Source organism: Pygocentrus nattereri, chromosome 2 (genome assembly GCF_015220715.1).
Source record: "Pygocentrus nattereri isolate fPygNat1 chromosome 2, fPygNat1.pri, whole genome shotgun sequence".
In the NCBI taxonomy this organism is placed as follows: Eukaryota; Metazoa; Chordata; class Actinopteri; order Characiformes; family Serrasalmidae; genus Pygocentrus; species Pygocentrus nattereri.
Genome location: NC_051212.1, coordinates 52,595,866 through 52,618,864, shown reverse-complemented (window position 1 = coordinate 52,618,864; position 22,999 = coordinate 52,595,866). Strand labels below are relative to the sequence as shown.

Here is a 22,999-nt window from a genome sequence, read left to right as displayed (position 1 = left end):
TTAGCCACTGGCAGCGGTTGGCTTTCAAGGGCCTCGGCAATCTTCACTTCAGGCAGTCTGTCCTCTCAATATGTCCACAATCATCTGACAAATGCTTCTTGCTGATGAAGCCAGTATCTTTGCCAGGGAGAGCAAACTGCCTTGGAGAGATGCTTGAGTTCAACCCTGGGCAGTGCTTATTACAAGTAGAGCTTTTAAAGATTTCGTCCTGATTCAGGCAATAGTGGCAAGCTTCAAGCCATTCTTCTACAGGCAAGGCTCAGCGGAAGCTCTGATCACTGGGCACATGCCACACAGGGGGTCGGGTAGAGCACTCCAGGGGGTGTGGAGCCATCTGGTATCTCCAATCCTCCGTCAGAAGAAATCTCAGCAGTAAGAGTGTCTCTTACCAGCTAGAGCGTCTCTCAGCAGCTGGTACAGCTAGAGCGTCTCTCCGCAGATAGAGCATCTCTCAGCAGCTGGAACAGCTAGAGAATCTGTTGGTAACTAGAACAGCTAGAACATATCTTAGCAACAAGAGCATCCCTCAGCAGCTGGTACAGCTAGAGCATCTCTCAGCAGCTGGTACAGCTAGACCGTCTCTCAGCAGCTGGTACAGCTAGAGCATCTCTCCGCAGATAGAGCATCTCTCAGCAGCTGGAACAGCTAGAGCATCTGTTGGTAACTAGAACAGCTAGAACATATCTTAGCAACAAGAGCATCCCTCAGTAGCTGGTACAGGTAGAGCATCTCTCCGCAGCTAGATCGTCTCTCAGCTGGAACAGCTAGAGCATCTGTTGGTAACTAGAACAGCTAGAACATATCTTAGCAACAAGAGCGTCTCTCAGTAGCTGGTACAGCTAGAGCATCTCTCCGCAGCTAGAGCGTCTCTCAGCAGCTGGTACAGCTAGAGCATCTCTCCACAGCTAGAGCGTCTCTCAGCAGCTGGTACAGCTAGAGCATCTCTCCACAGCTAGAGCGTCTCTCAGCAGCTGAAACAGCTAGATCATCTGTTGGTAACTAGAACAGCTAGAACATATCTTAGCAATAAGAGCATCTCTCAGTACCTGGTACAGCTAGAGCATCTCTCCGCAGCTAGAGCGTCTCTCAGCAGCTGGTACAGCTAGAGCATCTCTAGACAGCTAGAGCTTCTCTCAGCAGCTGAAACAGCTAGATCATCTGTTGGTAACTAGAACAGCTAGAACATAGCTTAGCAACAAGAGCGTCTCTCAGTAGCTGGTACAGCTAGAGCATCTCTCCGCAGCTAGAGCGTCTCTCAGCAGCTGAAACAGCTAGATCATCTGTTGGTAACTAGAACAGCTAAAGCATACCTTAGTAACAAGTGCGTCTCTGAGTAGCTGGTAAGCTAGATCGTTTCTTAGCAACTAGTGCGTCTCTCAGCAGCTGGAACAGCTAGAGCATCTGTTGGTAACTAGAACAGCTAAAGCATACCTTAGTAACAAGTGCGTCTCTGAGTAGCTGGTACAGCTAGATCGTTTCTTAGCAACTAGTGCGTCTCTCAGCAGCTGGAACAGTAAACTGTCTTGGATGATCTCAGATTATCCCAAATGTAGTTGAGAGGCAGCTAAATTCATAAATGCAGTTGATCAGCCAAGAAATTTATTGCTGAAAACAGCTTTCTTTTTACAACAGAAGGAGGAAACAGCTGTGTGACATACTTTTGTTCATTTTCATCGATAACAGACACATCATACAGTGTCAGAAACCACATGATCTTGATGCATCTTGAGGCAGGTACGTGATGATTTAGGTATGCTGTTTGCACAATGCACAGTTGAAAGGATATAAACTTCAATTGCTTGTCAGCTACATTAGCCATTAGCCTCGTAGCTCTTGCGCAAACCCAAAAAGCAATCTTCAGAAACTAAACGTGGCTTGTGTACATTTGAGGTGAAGGAAAAAAGTACATTTTATTTTGTCGCCATGCCTTTAAGGGAAGCAGCAATGCAGTGGTTCATCTAGGCCTGGTTCCTCAGTCCTAGTCCTGAAAAACAACCCCTCTGCCTTGTGTCTTCTCTTATCTGACCGACCGTGTTCACATCAGGCGAGGCTTGTTAATGAGATGATGAGTTGAATCAGGTGTGTTAGAGCAGGAAAACTAATATACGCAGGACCAGGATTGAGAATCACCTATCTAGGCCATTAAGAGACTGCATCAGCGTAAATTTTCTTCCAGGCAAATGCAAACGGGAGACGTGTAGGTGGACAGTGTGTGTGTGTGTATGTGTGTGTGTGTTTTCACCATTATCAGCTCGTCTAACATCTCGACCTCCACAGCAGAACGAATAAAGAACTGACTCAACAAGACGAAAATACCGTGCTCAAATCCCCATGGCAGGTCCTTTTCAGGGCCAGAGAACGTTTGCATCCTTTCTGAACTTTGTGAACCCAGGGGGAAAGTTCTCTCTCCAAAGGTTTGGCTCCTTAGCAACATCATACCATAGTGACAGACGTGTCATTAATACTACATTAACTATTAATGCAGCCAATCACTGGAGCTGTCCCTTGGGGTCAATCTACATGTGTCATGAAGTGCCAGCTGTTTTCTACACGCATCCTCATTAGCATATTTTCTACAAAGCAATACGCCATAGATGAAGAAACAAGACACAACCAGGCCTTCGGATTAAAGCTTAATATTGACGTCTCTTCACCGAAACGTATTCTAAAAGCATCTTTATCACATAAATGGCCAGATTTACTGACCGTTTGCAGTGGCACTAATGCATTATGTGCATGCAAAGGCACTCACAGCTAGGGCTGGGAAGACATCCTCCAAATCGTCTCCAAATATTACCACAGTGTATAGAATTATGGGGGTGAGGTGTAAAAACATTCCAAATGATAAATGTATGCAATATGAATTCAATCAGAAGGTTTAGTTTACTTACATGGTCGCCAAATAAGTGAATGTACATCGTTGTCTAGCCATCAATCAATTAATATCAACCTATCTATTTAACAATGAGAGAAAGAAGAGAAGAGCTAGTTAGCTAGTTAGCTAGCATATTTACAGCTCTGCTCACCAGAGAACATGTACATGAACTAAAGCACCGACACAAGTTTAGATGATTCAGTTCTGAGGGACTGTAGAGAAAAAAGACAGAAAAGCGGAATTAAACCTGTTCTGTGGTGTTTGCATCGTTAGTCTGATTGGATAACTTAACGTCAGCTTAGCAACCAGGCTACCTACCCACCAGTGCCACTCACCACAGTACAGGCTTGATTCTGACTAAATGCTGCTCTGCTGAAAGCAGTATAACGTCTGAGAGAGTAAAAGTTGTGACAGAATGCCAAAATCAAACCTGTTCTGTTTTGGGGTTGTAGAATTTTGGCCAAGCTAACAATAGTTTAGTTAGTACATTTTCACAAATATTCACAAATGAAAATATTCCCATGTTTCTCTCCTAAGAAAGATGGGACATTGTGTGGTTTGTGTCAGACAAATCTTGATTTACCGGAACTACTAGTGGGATGGTCACCCTGAACTTTAGCTCAACTACTGATCTTCTGGTTCTCTCTAATTGCATTTATTTTCTTCACGCTGATTTCCCCAAAACCGCTTGTTTTTTAGATGGATTAGTCGATGAAACTGAAAAATACTCAGTAGATTAATTAGCTGCAAGCTGTTTTGCAATAAATGCTTTCTCAAACAATATGAGCCATTTGAGAAAACAAAACAGCAGCTATCAGGTTTCAGTAGCGGCAAATCTAGACTGGAGTTCAGTGTGGAAATCCCATCTGTGTATGTGATTAAACTGCACTCGAAGATGAACATTCTGTGACTAATGTATTGTGGATTTAATTAAATTTTCTTCAAATGAGCCACGTTTCCAAAAAAAATCTCACTCTCTTCAAGGCTGGGACTGTTTTTTTTTTTTAAAGAACCTTCAGAGGGAATCCTCTTCATCTAGTAGCGCCAATGTCATTGTTTTTCCTCTTTATTGCAGTTGTTGTCCCCAGATCATTCATCGAGTAAAATACTTCCACCTTTGAAACAGTGAGAGCGATTCGCATCCCCCAGCTTTTCATAAAAGACATGTAAGCCTTTCTGTTGTTGGGTTACGAAAGCAGCGGCCTAGGCGTCAACCTTCCTAGAGCAGCGCTCCTTGTGAGACGCGCTCCAGTAGAAATGTGCCTGACACGGAATGCTCCGATGTTATTCTTGGCATCTCTAAATCGTTTCGCCTCAGATAAATTCTGTCGAGAGCAGCGCGCTAATATCTATATTAAAGATCGAGGCCCAGTCTGTCATCATATTTGTAGAGCCTCAGAGCTTTTAGGGATGGAAATAACAGTGGAATAACAGCATGGTCAGCCGCTCAGCATCACCCCAGTGATCAGCTGATTACGATGCTCTCAGTCATCCAACACGAGTTTTATTGATCTGGCACAGGCTGCACTAATAATGCGGAACAGAGAGTAATCGCTCCAAATGCTCTGCAATTACAGCATATATGAAGCGAACTGCACAAACACTGGAACACAGATATTATATTTATGATCTATGAGTGAGATAATAAGATTGGCAGCCTCAGTTTTGGAATTATGGGCAACTGTTCCAGCAACGTAATCTGTAATACACAATCTGGCCAAAAGTATGTGGACAAAACCATGGGCATTAATATGGAGTTGCTCCCCACTTAAGCGGCTATGACAGCCTCCAGTCTTCTGGGAAGGCTTTCTACAAGATTTTGGAGTGTAACTGAAGGAATCTGCGAAGCTACGCATCAAGAACCAGACCACTATCCCTTCTCTGCCAAGCTTTATTGTTGCCACTATACACCAATCGGGCATAACATTATGACCACCGCCTTGTTTCTACGCTCATTGTCCTCTTTATCAGCTCCACTTACTGTATAGCTGGTCTTTGTAGTTCTACAGTTACAGACTGTAGTCCATCTGTTTCTCTGATACTCTGTTACCCTGTTCTTCACTGGTCAGGACCGCTATGGACCCTCACAGAGCAGGTACTATTTGGGCGGTGGATCATTCTCAGCACTGCAGTAACATTGATGTGGTGGTGTGTTGGTGTGCGTTGTGCTGGTCTGAGTGGATCAGGCACAGCAGTGCTGCTGGAGTTTTTAAACACTTCGGTGTCAGTGCTGGACTCAGAATAGTCCACCAACCAAAAACACCCAGTCAACAGCGTCCTGTGACCACTGATGAAGGACTAGAGGACGACCAACACAAACGGTGCAGCAGCAGATGAGCTATCATCTCTGACTTTACATCTACAAGGTGGACTGACAAGGTAGGAGTGTCTAATAGAGTGGACAGTGAATGGACTACACAGAACTCGTTTGCACTGCTCCAGAGTCCAGTGGCTGCATGCTTTACACCACTCCAGCCGACACTTGGCATTGCGCATAGTGATCTGAAGAACTGTGTGCAGCTGTTTGGCCACAGAGAGGCAGTTCATGAAGCTCCTAACCCACAGTTCTTGTGCTGATGTTGCTTCTAGAGGCAGTTTGGAACCCTGTAGTGAGAGAACCCAAAACACTTTCTGCTCAGGTGTCTCCATCTCCTCACAGACTGAAGGCAGCCATCTCACCCCTCTTTCAATTGGACTGTGATTGGTTCCTGGGCGCCTCATGGTTGTAAAAATATGGCGCTTTGAAATCAGATGAATCGTTTTGAATCACCCTGTGTATATCATAAATGACTTCACTGTCCTCTCAGGTTAAGTCTTTAATTCACTCTATGTCGGATGCCACTTTTAAAATGTAAATAAAAAACCGACAACAGAAATATTTGTCGACAATATCTACAATGTCGAATAACTGTTTCAGCCCAACTGTTCAGGTTGTATCTGTAGTACCTGTCACCATTGTAGAGGATGTTTTTCAATGTCTGAGTCTCACAGCAACCCCTCTACGAATGGATTATGACGTAGTCAGTTTAGCTTCTCCATGGGAAAAGACCGTACTATAGCCCTGACATGTAGGAGGACAAATTCATGCTCTGTGTGCCAGCAGTTAATATAATTCAACTGTATTGTGACAGCAGAGAAATCTTCTGACTCATAAGGGCTCTGAAAGACTCTGGGCTCCCTCGCACTATGATTCAGTGGTTAATTCTGGGAATCCTCTTGGTTCTTTGAACACTGGCACAGCATGAAATTCAGGCCACCCCCTTAAATAGTAATTCTCAAAAAGATGTTATCAACAATATAGGCCAGTGTACTTTTTTGACAACCCATCATCCTCTAGATGAAGACCACTGTTTTACAGAGTGGCTTGTTGTGCCGGTTGCATGCAAGCATGTTTTAGCATTATTTACATTCTATACTGCCACAATTTATTAGAAACACCTTCTTGTATCTTTACTCACTGTCCATTTTATCAGCTTCACTGACCACATATGAGCACTTTGCAGTTCTAGAGTTACAGACTGTAGTCCATCTGTTTCTCTGATACTTTGTTACCCTGTTCTTCAGTGGTCAGGATCCCCAAAAGACCCCCACAGAACAGGTATCATTTGGGTGGTGGGTCAGCACTGCATTGCCTCTACTGTGGTGGTGGCATGTTAGCGTGTGCTGTGCTGGTACGAGTGGATCAGACGGCAGTGCTGCTAGGTTTTTAAACACTGCTCACTCATTATCCACTCTAGTAGACACTCCAACCTCGTAGATGTAAAGTCAGAGACGATAGCTCATCTGCTGCTGCAGTGTGTGTTGGTCATCCTTTAGTCCCACTAGCTGTCACGGAACGCTATCCACAGGAATCTCTTGGCTGGATGTTTTTGACTGGTGGACTATTCTCAGTCACCTCCAGCAGCACTGCTGTGTCTGATCCACTCACACCAGCACAACACACACTAACACACCACCACCACCACGTCAGCTTGGAAAAGAAGAGATGTCATGTCATCTCTAGGTATGTAGGCTATAACCTCTCGATTTTGGTAGCCCCTGCTCTTGACCCATATTACCCTTCTCCATCACATTTCCTTACATTTATTCCCTTAACAATCACAGAGAAAGCAAAGAAATTGTTACCAAAAAGACTGTAAGGGTGGCCACTAGGAAGAGGTCATAGACGCTAGTCTGAGCCGTGCCTTGACATCAATGTTAAGCTCTCTCGCCAAGCATTTGCTAATCTTCCCTTAGAGCCACAGTCCCTAATCGCAGATAATGGCTGGATTTGAACTGCAGAGTCCCTAATAACCACACTGGGAGCTGGTTCAAGCAGCTAGACAAAATAGGAAGGCCCACAGAGAGAGAAAAGACACATCTCACACTGCTAATCTGCGGCACAGAGAGGAGGCCTCAGTTAGCTTAAGACGCTAACCCCCGCACAAGTTCAAGGATTAAGTCATTCGTGCTTGGGACTGTACACTGAGCATCAAGTGTCAGATAAAGTGGGCATAGCTAGTAGAACCGTGTCAGGAATTAGGTTAAAGGATGTTCTCAAGTGGAAATTGAACATCTGGGATGATTTTCCGAACCAGAGCACAATGCTAACAAAAGCGGGCGAACAACATTGTCTGCCGCCGTGAACATGGCACACGCTGCAGGTTCACGGAAGCATTAAAGAGGGGGAAATTGCAGCGTTCTGCAATTTTTTGGAACGAGTGTATGTTGAGAATGAGTAATGAAGGTGAAAGAGTTTGTGTGCAGATGGTCTTATAAAGTAACGTTAGTGCTACACCCACTTACTCAAAGTGCCCCAGTTCCACGGTGAAGGAATGCCCTCTGTGGGGGATAAGTAATGGGGCACGATGTTAAAGTGGCGAGATGAACATATCTCATGAATTCTTCAGCGTCGTCTGGGACTTGCTTCTCACCACATACTAACAGCAGGAGTTACGGCCATTCTTTGGAATCAAAGACAAAGTTTTCGGCTCCAAATCCTGCTGCCGGGAAAGCAGGTCCATGACTTTTTGATGTTGCTCTAGATTTTTTTTTTTTCCTTCTAATCCCGCAGCACTTTTATTCTGTCTCATCTGCTATCGAACCGTTTTCCCACTTTCTGTCTTGGGGCTGCACAATTAATCACGTATTAATCAAAATTGCAGTTTTGGCCTCAGCAATTAAACACAAAAGCCTGCAATTAGCACATTGTATATAGTAAGTGTGCCTGCTGCATCATAATCAAGCATTTCCAGTGATAAACCACACTGTGGCGGCATCAGAAAAGACCAGATGTTTCTACTGAAAATTGCAGGTGTCCATGTGTCTCAAAACACGGGCATCGAAACGCACCAATCAATCGTTATTATGATTATTACACTGCAATCAATGCATTATTCAATATAGTCACAGCAAGCATTTTGGTCAGGGCTTCTCCCTCTCTCTGCCTTTCTACATCTCCCAGTCTCCTTTGGTGCTGTGTTTGCTTTGCTCTATTGTCTGGGTGGGCGCTCTTTCTAGGCCCACCACAAAGGGCTTCAGCCTGCAGGCTGACAGTGCAGCCCTCTTGATCAGAGTGGCTTGAGGAAGCAGTGGGGGGAGATCAAGCTCGGTGCATCACTTACAATGAGGACAGACGGTTTAGGGACGCGTTTATTTCCCTGCATCATTCAGTCCCATTATTGTGATTATCATGTTCGTTTCATTACTGGTGCTGTTCAAATGTTGGTATGCTACTTAATGAAATGCATTAATTGGGCCTTTAACAAATCGTGATTTTGACTCTAATGCAGTTGCGCAGCATCAGTAGGTTTCTAGGTTCACGCAGGCGGAACTACAGAGGAAATGAACCAATTAACATTATGAGGATCAGCGGAGCGAACAGTATCATACAGACTCTTCATTACATGAGTTGAATCCAGATTGTTTGGCCTAAGAAGTCAATTGCCAGAAAGCTGCGACTTCCACAGTTAAATCCAAAACATGAACTGCTTTAGAGTTACTGTCTTCTGAGAGTGGATATCTGTGGAAACCCATTCCTGCCAGGTAGAGAAAGAAAAGGCCTTGCTTTGTTCCTGCTTTCTGTTTTTACAGTAATATTTTGACTCAAACAAATGACCAAATTTTGAGTTATTATGAAAGTCTGATACGTCAAAATAACTGGTTTTTAAATTTCAAGAAAGCGACTTTTGATATATTAATAAAGTAATAAAAAAAATAAGTAATCATTTTGACATATTACATCAGCACAGCATAAAAATAAAATATTTTGATAAAATATGTTACTTCAAAACTTTAAGTGAATGTTTTGGATAAGTCAAGATACTACACTCAGAAAAAAAGGTGCAACACTGTCACTGGGGCAGGACCCCTCTTGTCACTGTTGTGGTACCCTCAGGGGTCCATCTCAGTACCTTTAGTCAGGGAACATAACTGAACCAGAATCCACTGAAATGATATTTTCTAAGCTGTACTGACTCCACACACCCTGCCTCGCCTCCAGGCTTTTTATTAAATGGTTCTGTTTTAAAACATTAGTTTATAAAAAGATGCAAATACCTACTTTTCCAGTAGGACAAACTAATTTAAGTACATAATTGGACCACTGTTGAACCTTTGAGGGAACGTTTACACTGTTTGTACCTTGATGAATGAATCAGGCACCTGCATGGTCCCTTTATTTCTAACAGCGTAAGCCATTATTTGAACATTGTAATATTTCAACATAAGTAAGTCATTAACAGAAGGTACATTATTTGAAGTCATTTGCATGAAATTGTTACATATGTTGAAATAATGAGTTATTAAATTTCAATATAGAAATACTAAAATGACAGTAAGTCAAAATTAAGAAAACAAGCCATTATTTTCAACTACTGAGTCAAGGATTTCAGAAATGAAGTCTTTATTTTCAGATACTAAGTAATTTTTTTAGCATAGTAAGTAATTACTTCATGATACCAAGTTAATATTTAGATAAAATAAGTCATTATTTTAACACAGTAAGTCAATATTCCAAGAACTCATTATTTCAACATATTAAGCCATTATTTGAGATGTCAAGTCAACAATTCTAGAAAATTAATCATAATTTCGAGATACTAAGTCATTCATTTTGAAACAGTAAGTCAAATATTTTGAGAAAACAAGACAAGACGGAGAAAAAAATGGTAGTTGGATTTTTTTTCTCCTCTATTTAGCAGGAGTGGGCTTCCATAGACATCAGTATCAACTCCATAAAACCAAACTATATTATTATCATCTGTATTCATGCTTGAATGTGAGAAAGGGACCCACATAATGTATGACATAATCAAAACATCAACTATCAGAAATATCCCACCACAGAAATTCAATGAGTAGTCCATTGGTTTGCTGACCAACTTTGACTTTCCAGAAGCCTCGGTTTGATGGCAGGCTGCTCATTACAGCAGTGAGAACTGGCCTGCAGATTAAAAACGCTCGCAGAGCCAAACAGATACAGTGATGTCCAACCGCACCAAGGGCCTCGGACTGTATCCGGATGAAGACACTTTGAATTTCTGCATGGCTGCCAAAGCTGGTTGTTTTCTTATGCAGCCCGAAAAAAAACAAACCTACACACGCACACCTCAGGATGGAGGCAGGCAGCTCTCCCCTGCTGCTATTGTCCCACTTATGCAATCTCCCAAATAATTGACATGGCTTTGATGGCTGAATAAATAAGCTGAGCTCTCAGCAGTATGTCCTGACACAAGCCCAACGCTCCTTTGAACCCAACGTGCACATGCCACACGCCGCCCGTTATAAGGGTGCATCAACCCCAGTGTTTTCATGGATGTCACAGCATCGTTTCATCTGCCTCACACTTGGATGACAACCAAAAAGAGACAGAAAGTGCTCTGAAGGGCTGAAGAGGCGCTAATCACAAACATCTCAATTGCGTCAATTCTTGAATCTTGAATCTTGAATTAGGGAGATCGCATGAAAAAAACCCAAAAAGTCACTACCTGCACTAATGTAAGTGACCCTAACCCACAATTAGAACCCTTATGTAAATCTTTCTGCACTCATATTCAAGCTCACCGCATTCCTGTGCTCTGACCGCAGGAAACCAGCGCTGGGTGAGTGAGTCAGTGCGAACACAAAAAAAATTACTCATCTCCAAGCAAAAGGATTAGAAAGAATGAGAGATACTAAGGAGGCGCTCAATCTCCCCGGAATGACGCATTGTAAGAGCGCTGGATTATTTGCAATAACTAAAGCTCTGTGCGCCTCATCCGTTGGGTTGAGTGCGTACTCAGGGTGGGGATGCCATTGTTGGGGGGGATAAAGAGGACGGTGGGGGATGGGATGAGGACACATCAGGGGAATACATTACAGGAAAAGGTCAGCTGTTTGTGTACCAGTAAGCGAACTGAACTGGGAACAGATCAGTGCGATACACTGATCAGTGAAACCAATCAACTTATCTACCGTTCTGTTTAAAAATAAACAGCCAGCAGATGCTACCACTGACCAAACGAATCACACCAAGTGTTCTTGCTGGCATTTGACCGACAAGCGCTGATAGTCTCTCGGTCATCAAGTGCACCAGGAGCTAAAAACATAGCAAGTGACCTTAGCTGGGGTTTAAATATGCGCTGGACATACACTGTTTTTGGTGGAAGGCACTGCCTATAGCTGATACATCCACACTGCACTAAAGAGTACAGCAAGAACTACAGCTGAGCTGGTGTCGTCTCTAAACAAGCCAGTTTTTGGAGAACAAGTGTCTTGAATAGAAAAGTATACGATGCTTGGTTGATACAGAAGCTGATATTCTGGTGACTCTACAAAGTCTGACCCAATAAGAACCAACTGGACTTGGGTTTCTAGTTCTAGCTCATTTTCTACCTGCTAGAGACATCTGGAACCATTATAATAACTATGACTAAATGACATCTGGAACCATTATAATAACTATGACTAAATGACATCTGGAACCATTATAATAACTATGACTAAATGACATCTGGAACCATTATAATAACTATGACTAAATGACATCTGGAACCATTATAATAACTATGACTAAATGACATCTGGAACCATTATAATAACTATGACTAAATGACATCTGGTCACTACACGCCACTCTAAAGCATCTAATTTGGCATATTAGCTACTCCGCTTGCTAGTTAGCTTAACTCATTGGTTGTCATGAATAGGACTCGGCAATATGACGATATATATCATAATCATGATAAATGATGTCAAAATACAATACAATATGCTCTCCTGAACATACCCTGAATATCATCAGTACTCGTAGAAACTGACCGACTGCATGATTCATTATAAAGGCAGCAGAATTAGTCCCGTTTAACTGGATTTAGTGCCAAATACTGAATACTGAAATCATTGTGTTCACTGGTTTTGATGGGATTTTTTAAAAACTTTTTTCTCAGTTCCAACTGATCAGTCCTGCCCCCTTGTTTCCAGACCCTGCTCCTGACTGCGACCACTTGTGTTAACCACCTGTGTCTTGTTAACCCTCGTTATCCTTTGTATTTAAGTCCTGTGTTTTCCCCTGTGAGTTTGCTGGTCTCTGTGTATTAAACTGTATGGTGTTGTTTCTTCCGGCCTCCGTTGTGTGTTTAGTCTGTGTTCCTTTTTGTTATGTCTGTCCCTCGATCTCTGTGTTGGCTCTTTGACCCTGGACTGTCTTGACCCTGATTACGGCTTTGCCGCTAATAAATCTCGCTTTTCTCAGCGTATGCGTCCGCCTCATCATCGCTCCCACACGTTACCCCAACATATTATTCTAAATTACACTCTGGGGCATTTATTGATGATGCAACAGTGCTTGGTGACTTTATCTTCACCAGAAAGAGTGAATTATTTGCTAAATGGTTGTTAGCCAGGGGAAAACTGCCTTCAACTATGAGGTCCCTGTTGCTACCAACCATAGGCAGGTAGCAAAAACCATAAAAGTAGAAAACGGGAACTATGATTTTTCCAAATTCTGGTATTTTGTGGAGTGGGAAAATGCCGTTTAGTTACAGTTAGCATTTATAGATTAGCATCTGACCATTTCTTCTTAGTGTTTCTCCGTAAGGAAAAGATGATCAGATACTAATCTAAGCGCTAGTCGTAACTTGGTGGTCCTGCAGTATACACTGATCCACTATAACATTAAAACTACATCATTGTTTCTGCACTCACTGTCCATTTTATCAGCTCCTCTGACCATAAAGAGCACTTTGTAGTTCTACAGTTACAGACTGTGGTCCATCTGTTTCTCTGCACACTTTGTTACCCTGTTCTTCAATGTTCAGGACCCCCACAGAACCCTCACAGAGTTGGGTCTGTGTTGTGCTGGTGTGAGTGGATCAGACACAGCAGTGCTGCTGGAGTTTATAAACACTTCACTGTCACTGCTGGACTGAGAACCAAAAATGTCCAAACAATAGCGTCCTGCGGATGGCGTCTTGTGACCACTGATGAAGGACCAGAGGATGACCAACACAAACTGTGCAGCAGCAGATGAGCTGTCGTCTCTGACTTTACATCTACAAGGTGGACTGACAAAGCAGGAGTGCCTAATAGAGTGGACAGTGAGTGGACACAGTGTTTAAAAACTCCAGCAGCACTGCTGCGTCTGATCCACTCGCACCAGCACAACACATACTAACACACAAGTGATACTGCAGTGCTGAGAATAACCCATCACCTAAATAATACCTGCTCTGTGGGCTCCTAGGGGGGTCCCGACCACTGAAAAACAGGGTGAACACAGTACACATAGAAACAGATGGACTACAGTCTGTAATAGCAGAAATACAAAGTGCACCTATATGGTCAGTGGAGGTGATACAATGGACAGTGAGCGTAGATACAAAGAGGAGGTTTTAATGCTATGGCTGATCGATGTAATACGATATATCTTTCATGCTATTTTTTCATGTTTTGGGCTTCCCTTAATTAGGCCATTAACGGTGTATTATACAGTGTAAGAAATCCTGAGGGAGAGCGATTTTGGACTCCTTCCCTCGTCTGACCTGCTGCCCTTTTATTGCAGGAAACTAAATGAGTGGTCACAACAGTGAGTTCAATGGGTGCATGAAGTGGTGACACATGAATTATGAAAGAAAACAAACACTTCCCATGACCTGCTTTCTGCTCACGGCCCGGGGAGTCACTCCGTTTCGCTGGCGAGGCCAAACACATTCTGCCTGGACCTTTAGCGAGCCAGAGTGGCCGAATGTACAGCAACGGTCATAAAATCTTCTGGTGCTACACATTTTTAGGTGCGAAGAAAGAACAAAGCACAGTGAGGTGGGATGGTTTCGCTGGAAGGATTTCCACCCTTTTATTTGGCTTGTTTTCGCGCCAAATATATGTAGGCCACATGCTCAGAAGCAGAGAGAACGGAGGAAGAGAGGAATGAAAAAGGGAAAAAAAGACTAGAGATGAACCCATACTAGTGCGTCCAGAGCCGATTGTGAATGTGCACCTGTGACAATTAGGAAGCGTTACTATTTTATAATTAGTCCTTTCACCTCAAGGGCAAGATTAGCAATAGAACAATATGCAAATCAGCACCAGAAGGTCTGACACAGTTATGTACAGTCAGAACACACTCCCGACTCATTACGCAGCCTGGAAAACGTGTGTGTGAGACACACTCAAACAAAGAAATCTGAATGATGTTCTTGAAATGTCAAAAGTAAAAAAAAAATAATAAATGGCCAACGTTAATTTTCTCCATAATAGCACGTTGAAAGGAGAACAGAGTGAATGTCAAAGGAAAGACAATGACATTTCCCAACAATAGAACTCCGATTACTAAGTAAAGACTTTTACCATTGGCTTCCAAAATGGCAGAAATGAAAACAAAGCTTAACACTAACGTTATCCAGCGTTAAATAAGCTCAGAGATCATTTTTAACCACGACAGACTCAACTCTGTGCCATTTTGAGCTGGCAGGCAAGTGCAGATGATGCTTTTCGACATAGGCCAAGCACACGTGGCAATAATCTAGTGGCATAAAACGAAGTATATGAACTATTTCAGCTTGCCTCGACAGCATCTTACAGGCTTTAAGGACTCACTGGTGTTTATGAACGAGTATGAATGCTTATTCTCAATATCACACTTAGATACAATGATATTTATGTTACATGATTAGCTATAATTTCTGTGTTTCTTCAGTTTTTGGTTAAAAGATATCCCAGTTTTCGATTTATGACATTCGCACAGGCCTTTTTCCTGACGGACGTCCCAAAGACGCAGAGACACAAGTGCTGTAATGTGAGGCTCGATGATACAGAAGTCATTTCCAAAGACAAGTCTTTTTAAATCTTTGGTTAGCGGCATGTTTTCAGTTTAGATGAGCGTACAGCCAAGTTCATATTCCACCGCTAACTTCAATTCTAATACAGAAATAACTTCAATTACATAAATCTCTTTTAGGAGTGACAACACAGCAAGTTTTTTCAGTGTCTTATACTAAATTCATATCAGCTAAACTGGTTAGCTGATATGCTGCATGTGTCCGTCTCTCCGCTCAGAGTTTCATCGAACCAGCAAACGTCAGTGCTAGTTTTCGTAAGACTCCCCGACACCACTGAGAATTTATTTCTGTTTTTATTTCTGTGGTCTGTTTTCGCACATGCGCAGACTGAGAAATCTGAAAGAAATCAGAGTAAGAGTCCACACGCACTGAGAAATCTGACTACTGAGCTAAAACCCAGCCTCTTTACCACATTTCTTAATCATCTAACATCTAAGAAATCGGAGTGCGCTGTTTACAGGACCAATAATCAGACAACTGCAGAAATCTGATTATGATCGGGTTACTCAGAGCATGTTAACACACTAAATGCTGTTTATGCACATTACAGTGTCTGAATTGGCAGTTTTCTATGAGATCCCACCCCTTTTGGGAGCTCCACCAATCATCACATAGAAGCTGAGCTTCCAGGTAGGACACAAATTACAGCCTCTGTCCGATAATGCTGGGTTTTCATACCCAAAAAGCACTCGCGATAGCCTCATAGACTTCCAGCATGGTGTTGAATCTGCTATGAACTTGCATTGAAGCCCAGCCTCAATATGGTTCTATGGGCTGCACTTCCACAAACACATTCATGTAGACTATATGGTCTGTCAGACGCAGCTGCCAGAGTTCAGTGATACAGAGTGGATTACAAACGTTATAGAGGGTGTATAACATGTGTGTTTAAGTCTTAAAGCAACTGCCATTGATGTCACTGAGGAACTGAATGAATCCCTTAAATGTCCAGCACTGGTTAGCTATACCCGAGGGGATAGCTGAGTCTGATTGGTTACAATCACCATCAGTGCCAGAAACCTGAAAACAAAGATTAATGCTAATGTTATTGGGCATTAATTAAGCTCAGAGAGCCTTTTTAAGTGACATGGTTTTCGACTCCATACCATCCTGACCCCTACAAATATGACTGGATATGGTATGATGTCACTGGAGGCAGTCACCATCAACACTGCAAAACGGCCTGACCGCTGGCAACAAATCCCATCTGATCCTTCCTTGCACTTATTTGACTTGCTTGAAGGAGCTGACCAACTTCTAGACTGTCTGATACAGGGATAGAGTCCTTGGGGACCCCAGCTAGGCTGCACTGCTGTTATGTTCCATTTCATAACACACCTGAGCCAGTAATCAGCATCATGTAACCCCTGATTGCCTGTCTCAGGTGTGTTTAAAGCTGGAATGGAATAAAAATATAGTCTGGCTGGGGGTCCCCAAGGACTGGATGGAAAACCCTGCTCTGAGATCCACATATCAGGGTCCATGTGTTCCCTGTTCCATGTCTTAGCATCCTATCTGATTAAGCGCCGGACTAAACAGTGGCTTAATTTCCTCTCACCTCTATCAAAGGCTTTCTTCAGTGTAATCAAGAAAGATTTAAAGCAGAAATATTCTCACTTTTCTCATCATAGGTGGTCCCATGGCATTAAATGTAAAACGCCTCAGAACCAAACATCAGTTTGGATGGTTTAAAACTGAAAATAGATCAATCCCATGAGGAGATTAAGCCCACTGTGACGGACTCTGGCCCTTCAGAGACGCCTAAAGCTGGAGTTTTCGTCATCAGGCATTAACCTATGACAGAACATGCTTCCTCTTCAGCTCTTACTTGTGAACGTTCTCCTCATCAGGGACTAATGGCTGATTTCTTCATTCGATATTAACCTCTGAGATAGCCTGGACCTGCTGACTTCTATTACAAGTATTATTATAGCTTACGAATACTTCAGGTAGTCAGCAGTAAAGTCTATGGAAATGTGTTAATAATAAGCATTAGGATATAATGGGACTTCCTCCCCAACCATGAACTTATTAGCATTGACTTATTAACTTAGGACAGTCTCCTTCCTCGGCTGCTGGAGCCCCCCACACCAGCTGTTACTCAGGACTCTTACGCATCAGCTGTTAACGTACAACAGCCTTCATATTCAGCTATTAACTTATGACAGTCTATATATTCAGCTATGAACTCACGACAGTCTTGCTCACCAGTTCTTAACTTACAACAGTCTTCCTCATCAGCTGTTAACGTACAACCGCCTTCATATTCATTATCCTACGCCAGTCTATATATTCAGCTATGAACATACGACAGTCTTGCTCATCGGCTCTTAACTTACAACAGTCTTCATAATAAGCTATAAACCTATGACAGTCTTCCTCATCAGCTATTAACTTACGACAGTCTATATATTCAGCTATGAACTTACGACAGTCTTGCTCACCAGTTCTTAACTTACAACAGTCTTCCTCATCAGCTGTTAACGTACAACCGCCTTCATATTCATTATCCTACGCCAGTCTATATATTCAGCTATGAACATACGACAGTCTTGCTCATCGGCTCTTAACTTACTACAGTCTTCATAATAAGCTATAAACCTATGACAGTCTTCCTCATCAGCTATTAACTTACGACAGTCTATATATTCAGCTATGAACTTATGACAGTCTTGCTCACCAGTTCTTAACTTACAACAGTCTTCCTCATCAGCTGTTAACGTACAACCGCCTTCATATTCATTATCCTACGCCAGTCTATATATTCAGCTATGAACATACGACAGTCTTGCTCACCAGTTCTTAACTTACAACAGTCTTCCTCATCAGCTGTTAACGTACAACCGCCTTCATATTCATTATCCTACGCCAGTCTATATATTCAGCTATGAACTCACGACAGTCTTGCTCATCGGCTCTTAACTTCCTACAGTCTTCATAATAAGTTATAAACCTATGACAGTCTTCCTCATCAGCTATTAACTTACGACAGTCTATATATTCAGCTATGAACTCACGACAGTCTTGCTCATCGGCTCTTAACTTCCTACAGTCTTCATAATAAGTTATAAACCTATGACAGTCTTCCTCATCAGCTATTAACTTACGACAGTCTATATATTCAGCTATGAACTCACGACAGTCTTGCTCATCGGCTCTTAACTTCCTACAGTCTTCATAATAAGTTATAAACCTATGACAGTCTTCCTCATCAGCTATTAACTTACGACAGTCTATATATTCAGCTATGAACTCACGACAGTCTTGCTCATCGGCTCTTAACTTCCTACAGTCTTCATAATAAGTTAGAAACCTATGACAGTCTTCCTCATCAGCTACTGACTTACGACAGTCTTGCCTATCAGCGTCAGCAAATATTAACTTACAGCAGTCTTGCCCACGATTATATGACTTTTTCTCACCAGTGGGTCAAAAACAACAGCAATCACCATCTATTACTAATGAATCTTCCTCATCACATATTGATTTACCACAGTCTTCCTCATCACATACTGACTTACAGAGGTCTGACTTCCCACAGTCTTCCTCGTCATCCATTATTTATGGCAGTCTTGCACATCATCTAACACTTATGACTCAATCATCACGTACTGGCTTACAGGCACGTTGGCACATATTACTGACAGACTTCCTCATCTGATACTGACTTATGACTCTTCATCAGCTATTACTCAGTCTTCCTCATCTGATACTGACTTATGACTCTTCATCAGCTATTACTCAGTCTTCCTCATCTGATACTGACTTATGACTCTTCATCAGCTATTACTCAGTCTTCCTCATCTGATATTGACTTATGACTCTTCATCAGCTATTACTCAGTCTTCCTCATCTGATACTGACTTATGACTCTTCATCAGCTATTACTCAGTCTTCCTCATCTGATACTGACTTATGACTCTTCATCAGCTATTACTCAGTCTTCCTCATCTGATACTGACTTATGACTCTTCATCAGCTATTACTCACAGTCTTCCTCATCTGATACTGACTTATGACTCTTCATCAGCTATCACTCAGTCTTCCTCATCTGATACTGACTTATGACTCTTCATCAGCTATCACTCAGTCTTCCTCATCTGATACTGACTTATGACTCTTCATCAGCTATCACTCAGTCTTCCTCATCTGATACTGACTTATGACTCTTCATCAGCTATCACTCAGTCTTCCTCATCTGATACTGACTTATGACTCTTCATCAGCTATTACTCACAGTCTTCCTCAACCGAAACTGACTTATGACTCTTCATCAGCTATTACTCACAGTCTTCCTCATCTTATACTGACTTATGACTCTTCATCAGCTATTACTCACAGTCTTCCTCATCTGATACTGACTTATGACTCTTCATCAGCTATTACTCAGTCTTCCTCATCTCATACTGACTTATGACTCTTCATCAGCTATTACTCACAGTCTTCCTCATCTCATACTGACTTATGACTCTTCATCAGCTATTACTCACAGTCTTCCTCATCTGATACTGCCTTATGACTCTTCATCAGCTATTACTCACAGTCTTCCTCATCTGATACTGCCTTATGACTCTTCATCTGCTATTACTCACAGTCTTCCTCATCTCATACTGACTTATGACTCTTCATCTGCTATTACTCACAGTCTTCCTCATCTGATACTGCCTTATGACTCTTCATCTGCTATTTCTCACAGTCTTCCTCATCTGATACTGCCTTATGACTCTTCATCTGCTATTACTCACAGTCTTCCTCATCTCATACTGACTTATGACTCTTCATCTGCTATTACTCACAGTCTTCCTCATCTGATACTGCCTTATGACTCTTCATCTGCTATTTCTCACAGTCTTCCTCATCTGATACTGACTTATGACTCCTCATCTGCTATTACTCACAGTCTTCCTCATCTGATACTGACTTATGACTCCTCATCTGCTATTACTCACAGTCTTCCTCATCTGATACTGCCTTATGACTCTTCATCAGCTTTTACTCACAGTCTTCCTCATCTGATACTGACTTATGACTCCTCATCTGCTATTACTCACAGTCTTCCTCATCTGATACTGACTTATGACTCCTCATCAGCTATTACTCACAGTCTTCCTCATCTGATACTGACTTATGACTCTTCATCAGCTATTACTCACAGTCTTCCTCATCTGATACTGACTTATGACTCTTCATCTGCTATTTCTCACAGTCTTCCTCATCTGATACTGACTTATGACTCCTCATCAGCTATTACTCACAGTCTTCCTCATCTCATACTGACTTATGACTCTTCATCTGCTATTTCTCACAGTCTTCCTCATCTGATACTGACTTATGACTCCTCATCTGCTATTTCTCACAGTCTTCCTCATCTGATACTGACTTATGACTCTTCATCAGCTATTACTCAGTCTTCCTCATCTTATACTGACTTATGACTCTTCATCAGCTATTACTCAGTCTTCCTCATCTCATACTGACTTATGACTCTTCATCAGCTATTACTCACAGTCTTCCTCATCTGATACTGCCTTATGACTCTTCATCTGCTATTACTCAGTCTTCCTCATCTCATACTGACTTATGACTCTTCATCAGCTATTACTCACAGTCTTCCTCATCTGATACTGCCTTATGACTCTTCATCTGCTATTACTCAGTCTTCCTCATCTTATACTGACTTATGACTCTTCATCTGCTATTACTCACAGTCTTCCTCATCTGATACTGACTTATGACTCTTCATCAGCTATTACTCAGTCTTCCTCATCTTATACTGACTTATGACTCTTCATCAGCTATTACTCACAATCTTCCTCATCTGATACTGACTTATGACTCTTCCTCCGCTATTATTCATACTCTTCCTTATCTGATACCAACTTATGACTCTTCATCAGCTATCACTCACAGTCTTCCTTATCTGATACTGACTTACGACTCTTCATCATCTGATACTGACTTATGACTCTTCATCTGCTATTACTGACAGTCTTCCTCATCTGACAATGACTTATGACTCTTCGTCGGCTATTACTCACAGTCTTCCTCGTCTCATCATGGATTAGGACTCTTGATCATTTATTACTTACAACAGTCTTCCTCATCGCTGTTGTCCGAACAGTCATCATCATCGTCACACCTCCATATGCTCATGATGCATTTCTTGTTCTTGCACTGAAACTGTCCGTCCTCGCACTCCTCCTCGCTCCCTGAGTGATCAAAAGCAGGAGAGAAAGCGTTACAGATTAGAGAAAGCGCCATACCAATCACATCAGCCATCAATACACCGAGAGGGGATTGACTCAAAAGGCTCTGAGCGGCGCTTCACGACCAAACAATACTAAAAAATGCGAGAAACGCAATAAATGAACGACATGCTCCTTATTTTATTACAAGCATTCCCATCAATTATGGTCCCACAAGAGGAAGAGGAAGATGATGTTGATGATGCTCTGGGAACAATAACTGTCAGGTGGAGACAAACCGTTTCTGTAACAGACTGCTCGTGGTGTAATTAGGCTTTTTGGCTATAAATGTGGGCGCCTGCTCCAGTCATAGATTTCCACCAGTACACGGGCTGCAAGAAAGTAGTCCAAATATGCACATTTCGCAGGTCTAGCGTTATAAATCCGCTCAATTCAGCATCGTTTCACTCCTTCTGGGCTTAGTGTGAAAATAACCAACCTTTTCCTGAATACAGCCCCATCGTAACCAAGTGGAAAAACAGTAATTTTCCTATTACGGTCCACATTTCGGAGATGGGTTTTATGGCGTTCATCCACAAACAAAGCAGGTCCGGATAGTGCTGCTCTCTATCGACGCGGACGGAGCTGCTTCAGCGAGCGTCCAATCAGCGAGCGCGGGAGGGGCTTATGCAAATGAAAGGGAAGGCCTAATGTGAATTATGAATGAGGGCGGCGTTGCCCAGGCGACGGGAACGCAGAGCTTGACCATCGCTTCCCGGGCAGTTTGAATGAAAGGGGAACTCCACCGACTTTTCAAAATTTACATAGTAAACGTCAAAGCCATTCAGAGCGGTTTGGTGTGAAATGCTGCGTTCTAGACAGACGTCAGTCGAGTGGTGGTGATAGGAACCAGACACCCACCTCTAAAAGCTCTCCCACAGCTGGAATGTTTATGAATATGCTGCATTGTTTTAAGATAATTTTATGATAGATTTTGGCTTAAAATGTATTTTAATCCATTCGTGGTGGAGGAGTACACACAGGGCACTGTGTGGCAAAATAGTCCCCAATGAAAACTTATTACATTTGGATTTATGACTGGTACATAATACACATAGCAAGCCAGATATAAATAAAATGCCTGTATTTGTGGCGACCCCTGGTTCCTATCACCACCACTGTGCGATCTGAGTCTCCACAATCAACCATTTCACACCAAACCACTCAAAATAACTGTATATAACAAGGACAGAAATATTCAGAAATGTTGAAATATTGGTGGAATTCCCCTTTAAGGCATGGCGTTTATAGAGGCAAATCGGTGGGCGGGTTTATGCAAATATATGTATTAAAAAGGAACGGTAACGTTTCCAGCGTCACCAACTTCGCTGAATCACCTATCACAGGCCGCAGGAGGGCTTTATGCAAATATGAAGGGCGGGGCTAACAGTAATATTCGATTTCATGCTAATATTAAGGGAGGAGCTTGTCCAAATACGATTTATCTGCTTGGAAGAGGGAAACAGCAAAGGAAGAAAGCAACATAGGAACCTTTTGAGAAGATTTCTTCATGGACAGCAGGTCAGTGTTCACAGAGAACAGCCAAACCGCGATGAAAAGAAAATCCATATTTTCACCTGTAT

At 42.3% G+C, this 22,999-nt stretch overlaps 1 protein-coding gene across 2 annotated transcripts in view; it reads right to left on the bottom strand.

Moving 5' to 3' along the window:
* The window catches only part of LOC108430740 (low-density lipoprotein receptor-related protein 8), a 122,895-nt gene extending 100,920 nt beyond the window's left edge, over positions 1-21,975 (bottom strand). For both annotated transcript variants that reach the window (XM_017703399.2, XM_017703400.2), the window contains exons 1-2: positions 21,856-21,975; positions 21,261-21,380 (exon numbers count right to left, since the gene is read on the bottom strand). In XM_017703399.2, coding sequence (XP_017558888.1) covers positions 21,261-21,380; positions 21,856-21,949 — 214 coding nt within the window. In that variant the 5' untranslated portion in view covers positions 21,950-21,975. The remainder of the gene's footprint in view (positions 1-21,260; positions 21,381-21,855) is intronic.
* Between the last annotated feature and the right edge of the window lie 1,024 nt (positions 21,976-22,999).